Source organism: Clinocottus analis, unplaced genomic scaffold (assembly GCF_023055335.1).
Source record: "Clinocottus analis isolate CAN_PGR_092001 unplaced genomic scaffold, fCliAna1.0.p SCAF_7, whole genome shotgun sequence".
Classification (NCBI taxonomy): domain Eukaryota; kingdom Metazoa; phylum Chordata; class Actinopteri; order Perciformes; family Cottidae; genus Clinocottus; species Clinocottus analis.
Genome location: NW_027176229.1, coordinates 6,376,947 through 6,392,789, shown reverse-complemented (window position 1 = coordinate 6,392,789; position 15,843 = coordinate 6,376,947). Strand labels below are relative to the sequence as shown.

General features: G+C 41.5%; 1 protein-coding gene across 2 annotated transcripts; it reads right to left on the bottom strand.

Moving 5' to 3' along the window:
* Positions 1-2,082: 2,082 nt before the first annotated feature.
* LOC137804922 (protein shortage in chiasmata 1 ortholog) lies at positions 2,083-14,871 on the bottom strand. Of its 2 annotated transcripts, XM_068604424.1 has the most exons (28): positions 14,786-14,871; positions 14,473-14,548; positions 14,247-14,376; positions 13,222-13,312; positions 12,949-13,139; positions 12,693-12,855; positions 12,449-12,557; positions 12,225-12,366; positions 12,029-12,133; positions 11,097-11,226; positions 10,769-10,863; positions 10,252-10,500; positions 9,428-9,877; positions 8,328-8,561; positions 8,021-8,215; positions 7,809-7,901; positions 7,145-7,326; positions 6,984-7,056; positions 6,708-6,777; positions 6,303-6,478; positions 6,112-6,205; positions 5,142-5,253; positions 4,946-5,067; positions 4,768-4,855; positions 4,348-4,479; positions 3,948-4,097; positions 2,886-3,687; positions 2,083-2,412 (listed from the first exon to the last, which is right to left on the bottom strand). In XM_068604424.1, the coding sequence occupies exons 2-28, from the start codon at positions 14,521-14,523 to the stop codon at positions 2,327-2,329; spliced, it is 4,515 nt and encodes a 1,504-aa protein (XP_068460525.1). In that variant the 5' UTR covers positions 14,524-14,548; positions 14,786-14,871; the 3' UTR covers positions 2,083-2,326. The 2 variants fall into 2 exon arrangements, with proteins under 2 accessions (XP_068460525.1, XP_068460526.1); XM_068604425.1 differs by lacking the exon at positions 14,786-14,871 and having other exon boundaries at positions 14,247-14,411; positions 14,473-14,547.
* Between the last annotated feature and the right edge of the window lie 972 nt (positions 14,872-15,843).

The following is a 15,843-nucleotide window of genomic DNA, read 5'->3' as shown; positions in this document are numbered from 1 at the left end:
ATTATGTTGGATTCAAGTGTAGCATTTGGATGTGTTGGCACACTGAGAGAGACTCGTGAAGCCTCTTGAGGTCTGGTAGCAAGGAGCTTTAATAACAGAGGTTACGGCTGTGTTATTTTTGTATTGCACACCGTGTGTTCATTAGACTAATGTGTGTAGATAATTCTTGGACATACAATCGGTGCTGCAGCTTTGGAGAAAGGCAACAACTGTTTCATTGCAATAATCGGTTAGTCGGTCGACAACCTTCATGTGAGTCACTGCTGACGAAGCATGAATGCTGTGAACTAGATTGGCTTCCGAGTTGATATATAAGGGATGAAAAGAGTGAAAAGATGTCGGTTTTTTCCTCAAAGGATCAATGGTGTTTCTTAAAAATGTAAAAGTTGGCGCCTTGGTGAATTAATGAAATAAATATGGTTCTTGTCTCCCAATAATTATCACTCAAAAGTGACATTGCTTTGCAAATGAAGAGTCAATACATATATATTTACCAGCAGACAAACTGTGACTTGATATCAAAAAGAAATGAGTCCCAATAATAACTGTAAATGTGTTTTTGTGCTAAATTCTGCACGGGTCTGTCCATACTTTGTATTTAGGGAGGATGAACTGTACACGTTATAACAACTTATTTGTCTCCAAGGATTATGCAAAGTGCTCATCTCATGTTGCAGAGTTGGTTATTGTGTCGAAAATACTTTGGGTTGCTTCTGCTGAGATGTAATGCGTCCTGTCTTGAATCAGTTCAGGCTAAAGCAAAACAAATGTGCACCTTTAGTCACAGGAACCCTCCCCCTCCTCCTGCTGCTGGGGCCGGTTGGGTTTTATTTACAGAGGAGAGGAAACACACAGGTGACAGTTAACTGCTGCCTGCGATTACAGATAACCACAGCTGTGTGACCTTTACAGCTGTAGTCAGCGTAGAATCCAAATGTAAAGGATGGCTTTGGTTTAAACAGCCTGTTAATTCCCACAACATCTCCCCTGTCCCATTCAGGTTCAGGGTTTTAAGTATAGTCTGGGGCAATTACTCCACCATTACTGCTGCTGTTTGCCGAGCCTTCATACGGGGACTCCTTTGGCCATCCTGCCCGCGTCTTTTGTTCCAGCGCGCCATTAAAAAAACAAACCATTTAGTCTGTCTCTTTTGTTTGTCCGCTGCTTGTTAGAAGGCAGAGGCCAGGGAGACAGAGAGAGAGGGAGAGGGAGGGACAGAGAGAGATGTTTAAAAAAGAAAAAGCCAAAAAACCTGGCGGGTTATTGATGGTGGCTAGCCAGTGCTGGGTATGGCTGTCCAGAGGCAGGGAGGCTTGGAGTCGATGTCCCTCGGGGTTGCCTTTGTCTGGGGATCGTTCCTGAGGGAGCTGGCTTCACTCTGCTGGCTCGTGAAGATAAGCACTCTCTCCACATGCTGAGAGACGATGATAAGGGGATTGCTTCACTAAATGAAAAAAAGAAAGAAATGGCCCCACCATTGGAGCTGCTAAAATGAGAGGCTTTATCAGTTTAGCTGGCAAAGACCCTCGATCCCACTCCTCCAACCATAAATCACAATTTGTTTTTCCCTACTGAGCATGCTCTGTGTGGAGGAAAACAAAAACAAAATGTGCACGGTTTCTTATTTTGTATAAACTAAATATGCTAACACATTTGTATTTCTTACAAGCAGTATATGAATATATGATACACCGTTTACACACAGTAAAATAGTAGGATGGCATTTCAACTGTTTATTATTACAATTCCCCTGTAAAAAACATGTTATAATATTATAACTGTGATATATTGGCATTTATTATCTGTTCATACACCAGAATACAGTTCTGAATGCCTAACAAAACGGGATATTGCAAATATACATAAAATGAGCAACAAATGTTGTAGGTTTAATTACATAAAATGCATATATACCAGTTAAAATTCAAGCATAAACGTCTCCAAACAACTCTATAACAAGCAAATGTTTTTTTTAGATGATCAAAATAAGTATTTTATGTTATTACACTATTAGATTGAACATAAATAATAATAATTTTGTCAGCAGTTACTCCAATTTCATTTCTGTTCCTACTTAATACAGCTGGTTTTAAAAGATATCAGGAAAGGAGTAATGTTGCCTTATTAAGAGAATATATGCCCAAAATATAGACATTTTATCCATATTTCAAATGGGAAACTTGCCTTACAATAGAAACCATTGTGCAGACTAACCAGGCAACATGAAACATCATGTAACATGAATAACACCTAAGAAGCTTAAATTATGCGATTAACTATAATCTAACAAAACGTTTTCGTCTTTAGGGGAATACAGTGTTAATGCTTAAAATAATTTAAGCCTTGTCTGTCCATCATTTCTGCCAGGCACCTTCTCATAGCTCAACCTCGGCCTCTTCAGTGGCGTCAACACTGCAAAACAAACGCAAGGAAATATCTCAATCTCAATTTGTCCAATAAAAAAAATAAAATAAAAACAGCCATCCAAATGAACGCACATTTTTACTAATGTTCCAGAAAATTGCCAAAAGGAAATTGTAAAGGGATGTGCTTCCACCACCGTTATGCCATTCGTCAAGATAAACACTTGAAGGCACTAATTCTCCAGTCCGATGCTCTAGTTAATTATGTAATTTCATCTGCAATGTATTAAAGGAACCCGTCAAACTTCAAAGGGTGCAAAACAATGTAGTCGTGTGCTGAAAATATGTAATCCATATTTGTTTCATGTCATAATTAAGGATCTGATGTTCTGTCTGCTAAAAATGTTTGGTCTCATGTACGTCGTGACATATTTGCAAAGTCTTTTTTCATAACTCTTTGTTGCATTTTGCTTCATTTAAAAACGAGTGTATGGACACCGACCTTAAGCGTCCACCACTCACCTGTTTCAACCAAGCCGTCAGCCTCGGCCCGCCTCTTCCTCTCTTGTCCGGTCCAGCGTGTGGAGCCGTAGCGAGCTGAAATGGTTGCCGTGTCTCTGCTGCTCATGAGGCAGTCGTCGCTGTTTGGACCTCGACCCCACGGCGTGTCCTCTGTGGGAGGCCTCAGACCGTAAGGATTATGCTGGATATCTGGATGCTGGAGGTCACTGAAGACCGCAGAGGAAGTGGAGCTCTGACTGTTGGCCGGCTGCTGCAGGATGCGGCTGTGACCGAATGCGGAGTCCAGCTTGAAAGGACTCTCCAGTTGGAATCGGCGAGTGGCGACACTGAGGTTTGATGGAGCTCTCTGTGTCCACTCATCGTTCGCTCTTCCGACAACTCTCCCCACAGCTCCAGCTCTGGGTCTCCAGCCAGAAAACGTCACCTCCTCTCTGCCTCTGTCCTCCTCCCTCCATGGATCACTGCTGGTCCAGCTCCTCTGGAGGGGAATATCTGGGCTGCCAAAGGAGGAGCTCAGGTTAAGTCTGAAATCTGTGTTCTCCTCCTGCACCATCGAGTCTGTGTCCGGTTCACTGAAGCTGCGATCGGCTCCGAACGGGAAGCTGGTGTCACTGCAGAATAGTTCTGGATGGAGGTTGATGGGAGCTTCTTCCTGCCGGTCAGAGTTCATGTACTCTGGGTCAGCAGTGGTGGTCCAGGGGCCGTTTGGTGGATCGGTTTGTTGATTCGTCTCAGTGATGTTTGTCTGAGACTTTGGCTGGTCTGTGGTCGGTGTGTACAGAGAGGTGGTGTCACTGAACAGCTGAAACCAGACAGAGGAGAGGGGCTGTTTAGTGCCGCCGATATGTCACTGCAAATATTTAAACGTCCTCATTATAAGTCACTTATTTTATGTGAATTACATTTAATGTATGAACTCTCCTGTAGAAATGTTTTTGTCTGATTAAAAGAAAAATACATCTGGTGTGCATTCAGCCGCTAACATATTTCATCCCAGAGGCAGAAAAGCGACATGCAGTGTGCCTGCGGTGAACTTGAGCGTGGTGAGATATCCGTGCTCACCTTGAGGACTTTCTGTGGGACCTCGGGGAGCAGCTCCATCAGCTGAGGCAGAGAGGCCCCCAGGAGCCACCGGAGGGATGGCGCTCTCCTCAGCATCAGCTGACTTACCAGAGGGTTAATAGACGGGAACTGCAACAGACACTTTTCCTCCTGGAGGGGAAAAAACCCCCAACACAAACTCGTATAAGAAAAAACAACATGTGGGGGTTGAAAATGAAAGTCATCTACAGTTGCAAGGTCAATTTGTTGCTCTAAATTATCTGAATGAAAAGGTCTAGTTTGTCACAGCAGAAGCCATTTTACCCTGTAACAGTTGCGACGTAGTTGTTATTGAAACCAAAGAAAAACCCTTTCAACTAAATATGAGCCCATGCTATGTAACGCCCTCTGGATGGATCACCTGTGAAGGAATCACAGTCAGCCAGTCTCTGTCCAGGTAGCTGAGCGGGTCCTTCTCACCGGCCATCAGGCTGTGAAAGCAGATCTGGCGGATCCATTTGGCTATGTCAATCACCTCGGACACAATCAGCACCTGACAAACAAAAACGAGTAGTGGGCGTGGTGGTCTATATTGCCTTCACTCATTTAAATTCACAACTCATCAGTGAAGCAGACGACTTGCCACTCAGCGAATGTTGCTTTTTCACGTCAATTTGGGGGTCAAACAGAATTTGACTTCTTCTTGTCGACCAAATAATTGTAATGTATTTGAGCATATAGCACAAGTTTCCGTCACATGATTATATGATAGACTTTTACAAGGACTTATAGAAGAACAATCAGTTGAGGGCAGAAAACATAAACAACTGTTTTGTTGTACCTTGATGTCAAGATCCTCTGACTTCTTGCCAAACAGCACCATAGACGAGTAAACCAACACCAAGTTGCTGAAGGCTTCAGTGGAAAATCTGCCATCACACAGACAGACAGACTTAGTGACGGTGTGTGTGTGAGTGTTAGTGTGTGTGAGTGTGCGTGCATGGTGCATGGACACTGACCCTCCTCCCTGGTTGTCTCTACAGTGCAGGATGAGCCAACAGTTGTTGTATTGCAAAGAAAGAGCGGTCAGCCTCATCACTACTCTTTCACTGGCTCGCTCGTGACACAATTCATCCTCCTCCTACACACGCACACACACAGCTCAGTCGAGGGACACACAAACAAAGTGTGTGTGTGCAGGAATCTCCCTGATACCTGAATGATGATAGCGGTGCTTTCATCCACTGTGATCACGGCGTAGTGATGGGTCCCTCCGAGCATCTGCAGGGACGGACAGTGGCTCCTCTCCAGCGCCGTTATATCAAACCTTTCACACAAACACGTACACAGACAACAACTTTCACCATGTGGTGTTCAGATGATAGCTTATCATCACTGGCAAGTGTGGTGGAAACACCGCGTGTAAGAGCCTGTCTGTAAAAAAACGTTCTTGAAATGTCTGGAGTTTAGAGATATATTAGAATAACCAGTAAAACTGAAACAATTAATACATTTTGTGATTGCTAGAAAATGAATCAGCAGCTCTTAAAAATGTATTTCATACTAAGATTCTTTTTTTTTTGCTGGATGAATGATTTATTCTCTGATTCCCCCCTCTCAAATGTAAATTTGACTATTGATCAGACAAATCGCAATATTTGACGACATCAAAAGGTCATTTTGTAAATTGAAAACAGATAACGAAAACAATTGTTAGTTTCAGCTTTAAAAATCGAGGCTTAAAAGTAACAAACAGAAAAAAATGAGTGACAGTAAAAAGTGAGAGAGAGAATGTATGCTGGTCATTTAACTTTTTTAAATATCTAAAAGTAATGAAAACAAAACTAAAACAAGTTTTCACTCATTTAACATATCAGAGCTGGAAGAAACGTGTACTGAGTCTGACATAAGGAGGCAAGTGTTTAAACGATTTCCTCTAAAAGACGAGTAACATTTCTCTACTGTTATTGAATAGGTTATCATATTTAGAGCACGATTTTAGTAGATTAAACAAACTTCAGATTATGGTGCAAATTTATGACCATGAAGTCTTGACCTTATTGAACAATTTCATTTACCGTAAAATTCTAGTTTTTTGATAATATCGCTGGGCATAATCTATCTTTTTGTCATCGATACTGTATGTGATTTATTTATACTTCCCTGGATGAATGGGAACATTTACTTTGACTCCAGTGTCTGCAGCAGCAGTGGACAGTTGAGAAGTCCCTCCGTGACAAACAACACGTATGGCACCTCGTCCTTCAGGCACCACATAGCTTTTTGGGAAGAAAAATACACACACACACATTTTAGAGGAAAAATATCACACATCGCCGTCAAATAGTGCAAATAACGTGTGTGCTGAAAGCTGACTGGTGTCGGGGAGGATCGTGTCGAAGGTGAGGTGACTGATGCTCCTCTCTCTGCAGACTGCGGCCCACGGGGACGGGCCCGGATGGTCGTACTCCACCACCAGAGAGAAACAGCTCCAGGGGAAGTCGGGGCCAACGTGCTGCTCAAACACCACCACGCACACGCTGTCGCACGTGCTGGTGGAGCAGGATCAGAGTGACAAACACACAGCAAAATGATTACTACTTCTTTACACCAAAGCACTCTTGTTGCTTACTCGTAGAGTATAGAGTGACACGAGGGATGGCTTTTACTTCATCTCCATATTAAAGGGACACAAGGGCTCAAAGAGTTTCAAAGGAGCATTTACTGCAATGTGAATGTGCTGAACTACGTGTGTAAATGATGCAATTAATACACATTTACCTGCTGACCACCCTGGCACCATTCAGCTTTTTTTTGTCATCTTCAGGACAAACTGCTGTTACAGCAGCACCTGAGACGACACGCACAAAAACACACTGAACAGTAGCGCACATACATGATCATGTGATTGTTACATGGAATGATGCAAGCGAACTTATGTATCAGTAACTTTTATTTTTTTCTTGTGATTGGTGAGTGTTTGCACGGTGGTGTTTAGCTTGTATTAGAAGTGCTGCTGTTGGAGCTGATATGTGAAAGCGATAAAGAGTTGCTCACCAGCCACGTAGCTCAAACTGCTGATGATCAAAGATCTGATGTCGTCAGAGTCAACTGATATTATGACGAGAATCTACAGGAAGACAAACGAGCCAGGATCAGAGCCAGTTTTTCCCCTCACAAATCAACACTGACGCATGATTGGTGCTGGTGAAACCGACTTTCTCCGAGCTGTTCTGTCCTGTTCTGCCGTGCAGCCACGAGGCCAGCATCTTCTGCAGCTCCAGCAGTTTGAGGTTTGACTCCTGGTTCTTGTGGCTGAGGTAGAGGACGACCTTCAACCTCTTCAGCAGCTGCTCCAGAATCTGCTCTGCACACCCCTCCGCGGCCGTGGTCAGGTACTCTGTAGGGCACATGGAGAAAAATAAATGCATATTGATGAATCCCAAACATGAAAATCCTCAAAACATCTCTGAAGAGCCAGATTTATTCTCCTTCAGCGTCTTAATATGAGAGTTGAGGTGTGATGTGAGCTCCAACATTTTTTTGACAAAGTTTGTGAAGTATTTCCGTTACAATGGATTTTCTCACTGGTTTGGATTGGGGCGAGACTCAGTTGGAAAAAGCATTTAAAAAAGTGTTTTTGTGCAAAAATGTAAGTAAAGTCAACACCTAATGACAGTAGTTTAGTTGTTTGCTTTGTCAACACCATCAATCAAATTAATAAAACCTCACGCACATCGTCCTGTTGAAGCCAATGTTGCCGAGTTTTAAGCGTTAAACTGAAATACATGACTGATGTTTGCTCTGTATTAAGAAGCGCATCTTGAATCTTAACTACAGAAATGGACTTTACAACAAAGTTTTAAATACAGTTGCACTGACCCAATGCAGTACCGAGGTCACACTTCAGCAGCAGCTCCTTAAATGTCACCAGCACATGAATCAGAGCCGCCTGGTTGAAAAGCAGCTCCTGATCTGCACACACAAGGCCAGCAGAGGGATTTCACACCTTTTCAAACATAGATTTACTGAATTAATATCTCAAAGAACAAGTCTAAAAATTGGGTTCTGCACTACAGAGCGGTATTTTGTACCTCTGACCAGCTCGGCGCTCTGTCCGTGAGTCCTGCTGAGCGCCTTCTCCTGCTGCTTGAGAAAGAAGTGCGTTTGGTCCGGGGCCAGGCCGCTGAAGTCTCCCCGTACCGGAAAGTTGAGCCCCAGCTGTCTGGCAGAGCTCAAACACGGCTGAGCGAAGGCCAGCAGCTCGCAGTGAGCACGCTGCTGGCTGTCTGCGAGGGAGCGAGTCACAAACTTCAAACACTTTCTGAACCATCTCATCCACGCTTTTCTCCAACTAGGAAAATTTAAGACGCATGTTTGGTATATTATTTGGTATCGCACCAGTAGCCCGGACTTGTACCACTCCGCTGTCCTGTCTGTTCTTAGTGACGGACTGAAGGACAGCAGGAACGATTTTACCCCTCGCCAGCCCAGCTGCCTTCTGCTCTCTGGTAGCATTTGCTGACACGGCACCACTCAAATGCGTCGGCCTCTGATCTGGTCTTCTGGTCTGCATCTGCGCTGGAGGAGGCTGATGATGCTCAGACGGTGTTTTTTGTTGGTCCACCTTTGGTGCTAAAAAGGATGAGATGATGTGACAGTGTGTAACTAGACACTAGTGTCACAATACTGAGATTAAGTACAACATGTATACATTGGGGAGCCATGCTGACCCGCAGATTTTATTTTCAATAAATCCATATTCATTAAGCCATGCAAAGGTGACCGTAGTAGTTTAATGGTAATGCTAGCGCCTATTTACATAACCAAAGTATTTCCTCTTTTTTCTATGAATTATTTGGTCTACAAATTAGTTTCCAGAGCTCAAAGCCTGAAGATGACATGTCCAACAGTCCAAAACCCAAATATATTCAGTGTCATTGTAAAATTAAGAATGTGAAAATAATATTTGAAAAAGCTAGAACTGAAGATTTGATCTTAAATTATTACAAATAATCAATTTTCAAAAAAGTTGAATTAATTTAAACTTAATACATTAATCATTTCAGGTATGTGTGTTATTAATTATTTTTAGAAATAGAAATAAACACAAAAATACATAAATAAAGTTGTTTCGTGGAGTTTCATGAACGTTAAAAGAAACCCTTCATGATTTGACCACCAGATGGAGGCAAAGTGTAAAACAAATTGAATCAAGTACCATGTAGCACGAGTAATGCATATTTCTATTTGACCTAAAAAAACCTTTTTATATCCACATGTCAAGGAAACTTTGAATTCTTCAAAATAACTATAGGCTCTCTACCTTCCACTAAACTGTAATCCATATATCCATAGTGTGTGCCAGGCATATACCAACAATCTAAGTTATCAGGAGAAGAATGCATAAAAGTAGGACTGCAAGAACAGTTGATGAAAATCATCTTGAGGCTTTGTAAGACGAGCACACTCATTTCAACCACACTAGCTTCACAGAGTACCTGGAGTTGAGCTCTTAGGTGTCTCAGTAACTGGAGCCGTCAGCATCATGAAGATGGCCAGAGGGTCGACGTCCTTCTCTGGTGGATGTCTGGAAACCGCCGGACATCGGTGACGCTCTCTGGCGGACCCGGCGATCTGCTTTGTCTTACTGTCGTTGCGACCTGTGCTGATGGCATCCTCATGGGCAGAAAACATGGCTGCACCTTCTAGAAACATGCCCTTTGAAACCTCATATTTGGTGCTGGTGGTAGCAGCAAAGTTAGAACATATTAAGGGTGCAGGTTTTCCTTCCTGATGGTTTGTGTTGACGCCGTTCCGAGACGCATCTGCAACGGTTTCTTCTTGAAGACGTGTGACGTCAATAGTTTCAGCAGGAAAAGCCGCCGTTTCACATTTCTTGGGGCGAGGTAACAGCGTTTTGTTTGTGGGTTTCATCAGGACGGATGTGACTGAGACCAGAGGAGAGGATGTGTGAGAACTTTAAAGGTCTAAAACAATCGACTAATTGCTGAGTCTATAAAGTAGTATAATGATGGTGTCTGACCATCAGTCCAAAACTCAAATACACGTTTGATTACTTGGAAATATTCACAATTGTATATACTGTGTGTGTATATGTTTGGCATACTTACTAAACAACCTAAACAATAAATGTAATATCAAATATGGATTTTGTTACCCATGTGTAATGTTATGAAATTGATTGTTTCAGGTTAACTAACTAAACAAAAACACATAGAAATCCTCCTCTAACAAACTGTCACATTCACAGTTATCTTTGAAAAAACAAAAGCTTCAATAAAACGCAGAACAGACCACTCACTCTCCATGTGTTCAGGGGACAGTTTTTTAAAGTCCTCCATCTTTTCCTCTGTGGTGGAGGGAAACTCGGTCCTGATGCTCTCTGTGAACTCTCCGTTGATGCACAAAAACGCCGGCAGGGCTGCGATCGCCATCTCTGACTGCAGTTTGTCACCATCGGTGATGACAGAGCTCTGATTCTCTGACGTTATGACTTTCCAGGCTTCAGACAGCGGATGGAAGTCGACAGCTGGTTCATATATTTGAGGCTCTGTGAGAAAATACAGCAGAATAGGTTTTTAAATAATGTCCTTTGTAGATTTTTTTTGGAGTGTAGGTCACTTAAACCGCAAAGATTAGAGATTCAGTGAACACAGGGACTCTACAGCAAAGTGGTTTGACAGCATTTATGTCCAAATCTAACTTTAGTCAAACTGATCGAAGCGCTTTCTGAAGCGGAGTTTGACGAAAGCTCCAACTCAACATGTTCAAATGCGACGAGCTACTTTCACTACAGATGTTTGAAATGAAACATTCACCTGCCAACAGGAGGCGCACCACGAAGGTCGGATGCTTCTCCGCCTTCCAAAGTGCCGCCTCCATCTCTTTCTGAGCTCTCGCCGACACCAGAGATCTACATGGTGATGATTAATGTAACAAGAGCTCATGACATTAACGCTTACATTATATCACACACGCATTTTACTGTAAGTTGTATCAACTTTAAATTCTCTTGATTCTCTGAATGTTTTGGATATTTAAGTTAGTTTAACTTAATGTTCAACACTTCATCTACATGTCCGGTGAAAATAAACTAATCCTGACCAGGATGTACGAGTAGTTTGACCCCGTTGTGTCATCGCTCACCCTCCGGAGATCACGGACAACTCCTCTTCCTGAAGTTCACACGTGGACGGACATAGTGGGGTTCGGCTCGTCTTGGGAGTCGAGGTCAAAGTCACGTCCAGCTCCATTTCAGTGGGAAGCATCAAGCGTCCTGAGAGGGAGATTTATTAGTTTGCACATTGTCACCTTTGGCACTACCTTCATTCCAACTATAACCCAAGATTAAAAACATATGATTACACATTGTTTTATTGTTTATGTTCTATTTAAAATATTTTGAAAACGACTTTAATGACTTGTGGGTTTGTCTTTCAGCCCCTTTGAGAGATAAACATGCATTATTTGGAGGTCATATTTTATTCTACTTGGGTACAATTTTGAAATTCTTCACCTGAATACTTCTATTTTAGAGTATTTTGCACAGCTACTCTGTGGTGTACAAAGTACTCAAAGCCAAGTACAAGTGGTGTAAAAATACTACATAACAAGTAAAGTAAAGTATTAGCAACAGTTCATGTTGTACTTTGTCAATGTGGAATCTTTCAGATACTTTATATACTACTGGGTAGATTAGTACTGCATTATATTACATATAAGCAGTCATGGAGTACAACTATAAAGTAGCAAGACAAATGTAAATACTATAGTATTTTACTAAATGTACTTTGTTACATACAACCACTGCTGCTCCTCCATTACAAATATTGTACTTTTTCCTCCACTACATTTACTTAACAGTCATAGTTACTTTTCAGATTCATATTTTACCTCTAAACTTAAGGACTTGTTGGACCAGTTTATAAAATGTGACACATTATTGAAGGTTAAACTTCTGTCAGTATATATCATATCAAATTAGCTCCACATTCATGAAAGTATTTACACATCATGAAACACGATGAACTAACAAGTTACTAACAAGTTACTCTTCGTGTTTTCTCTCTGACTTTTACCTGCCAGCTCCATCAAGCCTCCCTTTATGTCACATTTCACGTCGGGCTCCTCTGGTACTTCATATTGGGAAATGTCAACCGATGCTGATCCATCTGACAGGAGAGCTGAGAGAAATGTGACTCCAGTCAATAAGTTTACTTTTCTGTTCCACTGTGCATTTCTATATTTCCTCATAGACTTATAATTTGTTGTTACCTTTGCAAAGCACTTCCAGGACTGGAAGTTGCTCATCCAGCTGTTCAGGAGCAACAATCATTTGATCACAGATGCTTGAAAAGGGGGTGCAGTTTTCTTGGCTCAGATTCAGTGTGTCCACTACAACAGGAAGCAAAAGAGACTACGCAGAAGAAAAATCAAACATTTGAAGTCATTTTAAAAACATACGATGCAAATCATTTTGCATTTTTCATTTTAGTTACCTCTCCTTTCATCAGTGGCTCTTTAGCAAACTCCTCGTGGATGTTTGCGCACGTCTGAAGGTCCCTGATGTACACGTCAGGAGGTTTTTTGAAAGACGCACAACTGTGCCTAAAAGAAGTAACTCAGTACAGTCACTGAAGTACAATAAAGCCAGTAAAATAACTTTATTTTCTTTATTTTAGGAAAGTACAACCACTTTGATCACAGAACTATTTAACACACTAAAAGGATAAACATACACACCTGAATATGGCGTCCTCAGAGATGGCATCTCCCGTTGAGCTCAGCAGAGGGTCGGCCACAGGAAGCGTCCTCAGCCTGGACAGCTTAGCTTTCATGGTGGGTAAATGTCTCTTAAAGTGTGGCAGGTAATCAGCAACCATGAGCTCTTCTGGCAGGAGGAGATCTTTGACAGGCGTAAACAGATTTTTGGTGGAAAAGACAATTAATGTCACAGATATTCTTAAAATGCTCATTTTTATAGCAACATTTGACTGACCTCTGTTTTCCTTTCCGTGTTTCATCTGGTCAGCGGTCAACTTAAAAAATGGTTCCTGACATGTATTATTGATCCATGTGTCTTTTAAAAGGCAGACATTCTCATCCAGGTCTAGATCCTCCAGTGAGTCTGGATTAGAGCTGGGTATCAGCTCCACGTCCCTGTTCACCTCACTTGGAGTCACGTGGAATCTGGAATATGAATATTGAAACCACGATTCAGACAATAAACCATAATAAGAGTAAGAAGATGAACAGTGAGACCGTCTTGAACCTTTCTGGTAGAATATCTGCTTGGCTTTTTTCTCCTAGGTCATCGAGCACAGAACCACTGACGAAGAGTTTGCAGGTTGAGATCACCTTTCCTAAAACAAGTTCAAAAGAAGTTCAGAGTAGAGTAGTTTTATACTTGTAAGTATTTATGTACCACATTTTCCACTCTGTTAGCTTTCTGTCTACTCTGATACCAGAAGTCAGAATACTCTTTATTTGAGAATCACTAATATTTGCTCTATGCTTTCGCTATTCTTATGTTCATTAAAAAAAAATCTACCTTTTTATCACTTTTTACTGTAACTTTATAAAATTGGAACTAAACTCGGCCACTAGATGGCAGTAATTGACCACGAATAATGTCCAATGTGTATAATGTTCATGAGACATTTGCAAGTTATCATGTATTTACATTCAAACAATAAAATAAAAATTCTTGTCAACTCATGTAGCTGACAATCATTTTAGAAAACTTCTTTATATTTACCTTAGCGGTCCCTAACGTGGGGGAAACCCAATGAGAGGCGGTTAGCACACCTAACTCATGTGCCTCTAATTTATCTGCTTTTATTTTTTAAGGATTGTTTGTTCTTTAAAATAAAAGCACATGAAGCTTTTTTACTGTATTTTACTATATTCACAGTCGTTAACAGTGATAACAGTGTCACATTTAAGCATGTATGGCAGCTAAGCTATGGTTGAGCTCATTTTAGACTCAATAATATATTGGAATTTGTCAAGCAGACAAACTAAATGTGTGTGTTTTTTGTCCATATTGTCGTCAGACCCTGGTTTAGAAGAAGGCACTTCTTGACATCATCCACTAATAAAGTTGGTGCTATTTCACATGTTATTGGTATAACATTAGATGGGTGCCATGTATTAAGTAATTTGACCTTTTTCCTTCGCAGCACTTCAAAGTACTGTGTCACGTTGTCAAGCAATGTTGTAGTAAACCATATGCAATGTCATATAGTAATCAAAACCCATAAAAGGTGCAGGAACCAGTCGACCCCTTGGTTGCACCTCTGATCCACGGGGTCCTGTAGGTGACGTCAGGCAGCTGGCCGTCGTGCGGGTACAGGTCACTGGTCCCAGTGACGTAAGGCTCAGGCAGCGCCAGTAAGTTCCTCATCACCTTCAGACGGGTGGTGGTCTGAAAAACAAGGGCAGAGGAGGAAAGCAGCAAAGCTTCAAGTTTTAATGACAATATTCGGACGTAAATATTTTTTAAAAAGCCACAAAGACTCACCTCAAAAACATAGTCGAGAGCTTTAAATCTGATGGAGGGGAAGGTTTGCATTGGTAAGCAGCTGTTGTGTTCAGGCCTGAAACGGAAAACATCTCACAAAAACTGACAATAAAAAACGTTAGCTTTTGTTTCTAGCTTTCCAGTCGAGCTACCTAGCCGTTTTAACTTATTTAGCTAGTTAAGTTAGCTTAGTTCACTTGCCCAATACGTCCTTCAACTCATTACATGTTTTTGATGAAACTATAACTCCCAACAGAACAAATGGAAGAAATAAACATGAATAATCAAGCTGTGGGAAACATCATCAACATACCTTTTACTGCGCTACGTTTTTCTGTTTGTGTTTTAGGTTTTTAGAAACAGACGTCTATCGTATGAGCAATCAGCCAAAGATCGTTTATTTAGGATGATACACTTCCTGAACGCATGCGCGTTGAGGTGTTTTGTATTAATTTATAGTTTTCTCACACGATACAAAAGATCCTGAGGTCTCCACTGACGAGGAGGCCTACGTGACCTCTGTGTTGTCCCGTTTCAAGGGTATGTACTTTACAGCATTACGTTCACTGAGGCCCCACTTTGTAACCTCGTTATTGAAAAGAGGTGACGTTTTTATAGGTGCCCTGCTGGGTGTTATATGCGTAAAGGGTAAATAAACGCTACGTTTATTAGTTGAACCGAGGTGGCATCTGGCGCTAACTTCCGTATGACCACTTCCGTGTTCCCTCGCTGTGATTTATGTTTTTTATTATTATTATATTATATTCGTTTCACATTTTAAAAGAAGCTAGATTGGCACTACTGTTTTTTTTTCTTTTATATTTCTTTTGCAGATCATGTGTTTTCCTTAATTCCTCCTGCCCACTATTTTTCCACCAGGTGAATTCAACGATGCACCTGTGGTCTAATTGCTATGTGTGGACAGTTCCGGGCTTTGTCGTGAGCCTGGTTTACGTGCTGGTGGTCCGTAGTTTGTCACAGCTGGTTTCGTCGCCGTGTCTTCTGTTGAGAGTGGGGTTCCCGGCGGGTTTTCCTGGTTTAATGCATATGTAATTATATCTGATCCCACTGCCTTAATTTGTTAAGCTCTACGGCCATCGATGTACATGAGACGATGTGAAATGTCAAGCAAATTTGAGCTCTTTGACTAAATCTGAGATCTCAAGTTGAATGACCTGAAATTGCTCCATAAATAGTTACTGAATGGCTTATTGATTAAGATTTAATAACTGACTGTTGTAATTGTTTGCGCTTTAATTATTTTTTTCGGGCGCAAATGCACAAATTTGCTCAGAGGGCTTTTATCCTCGGTCCCAGGACCCTCACATTGGAACAGGAAACACTTCCCCTAAAACCCTTTAACAGGGGAAA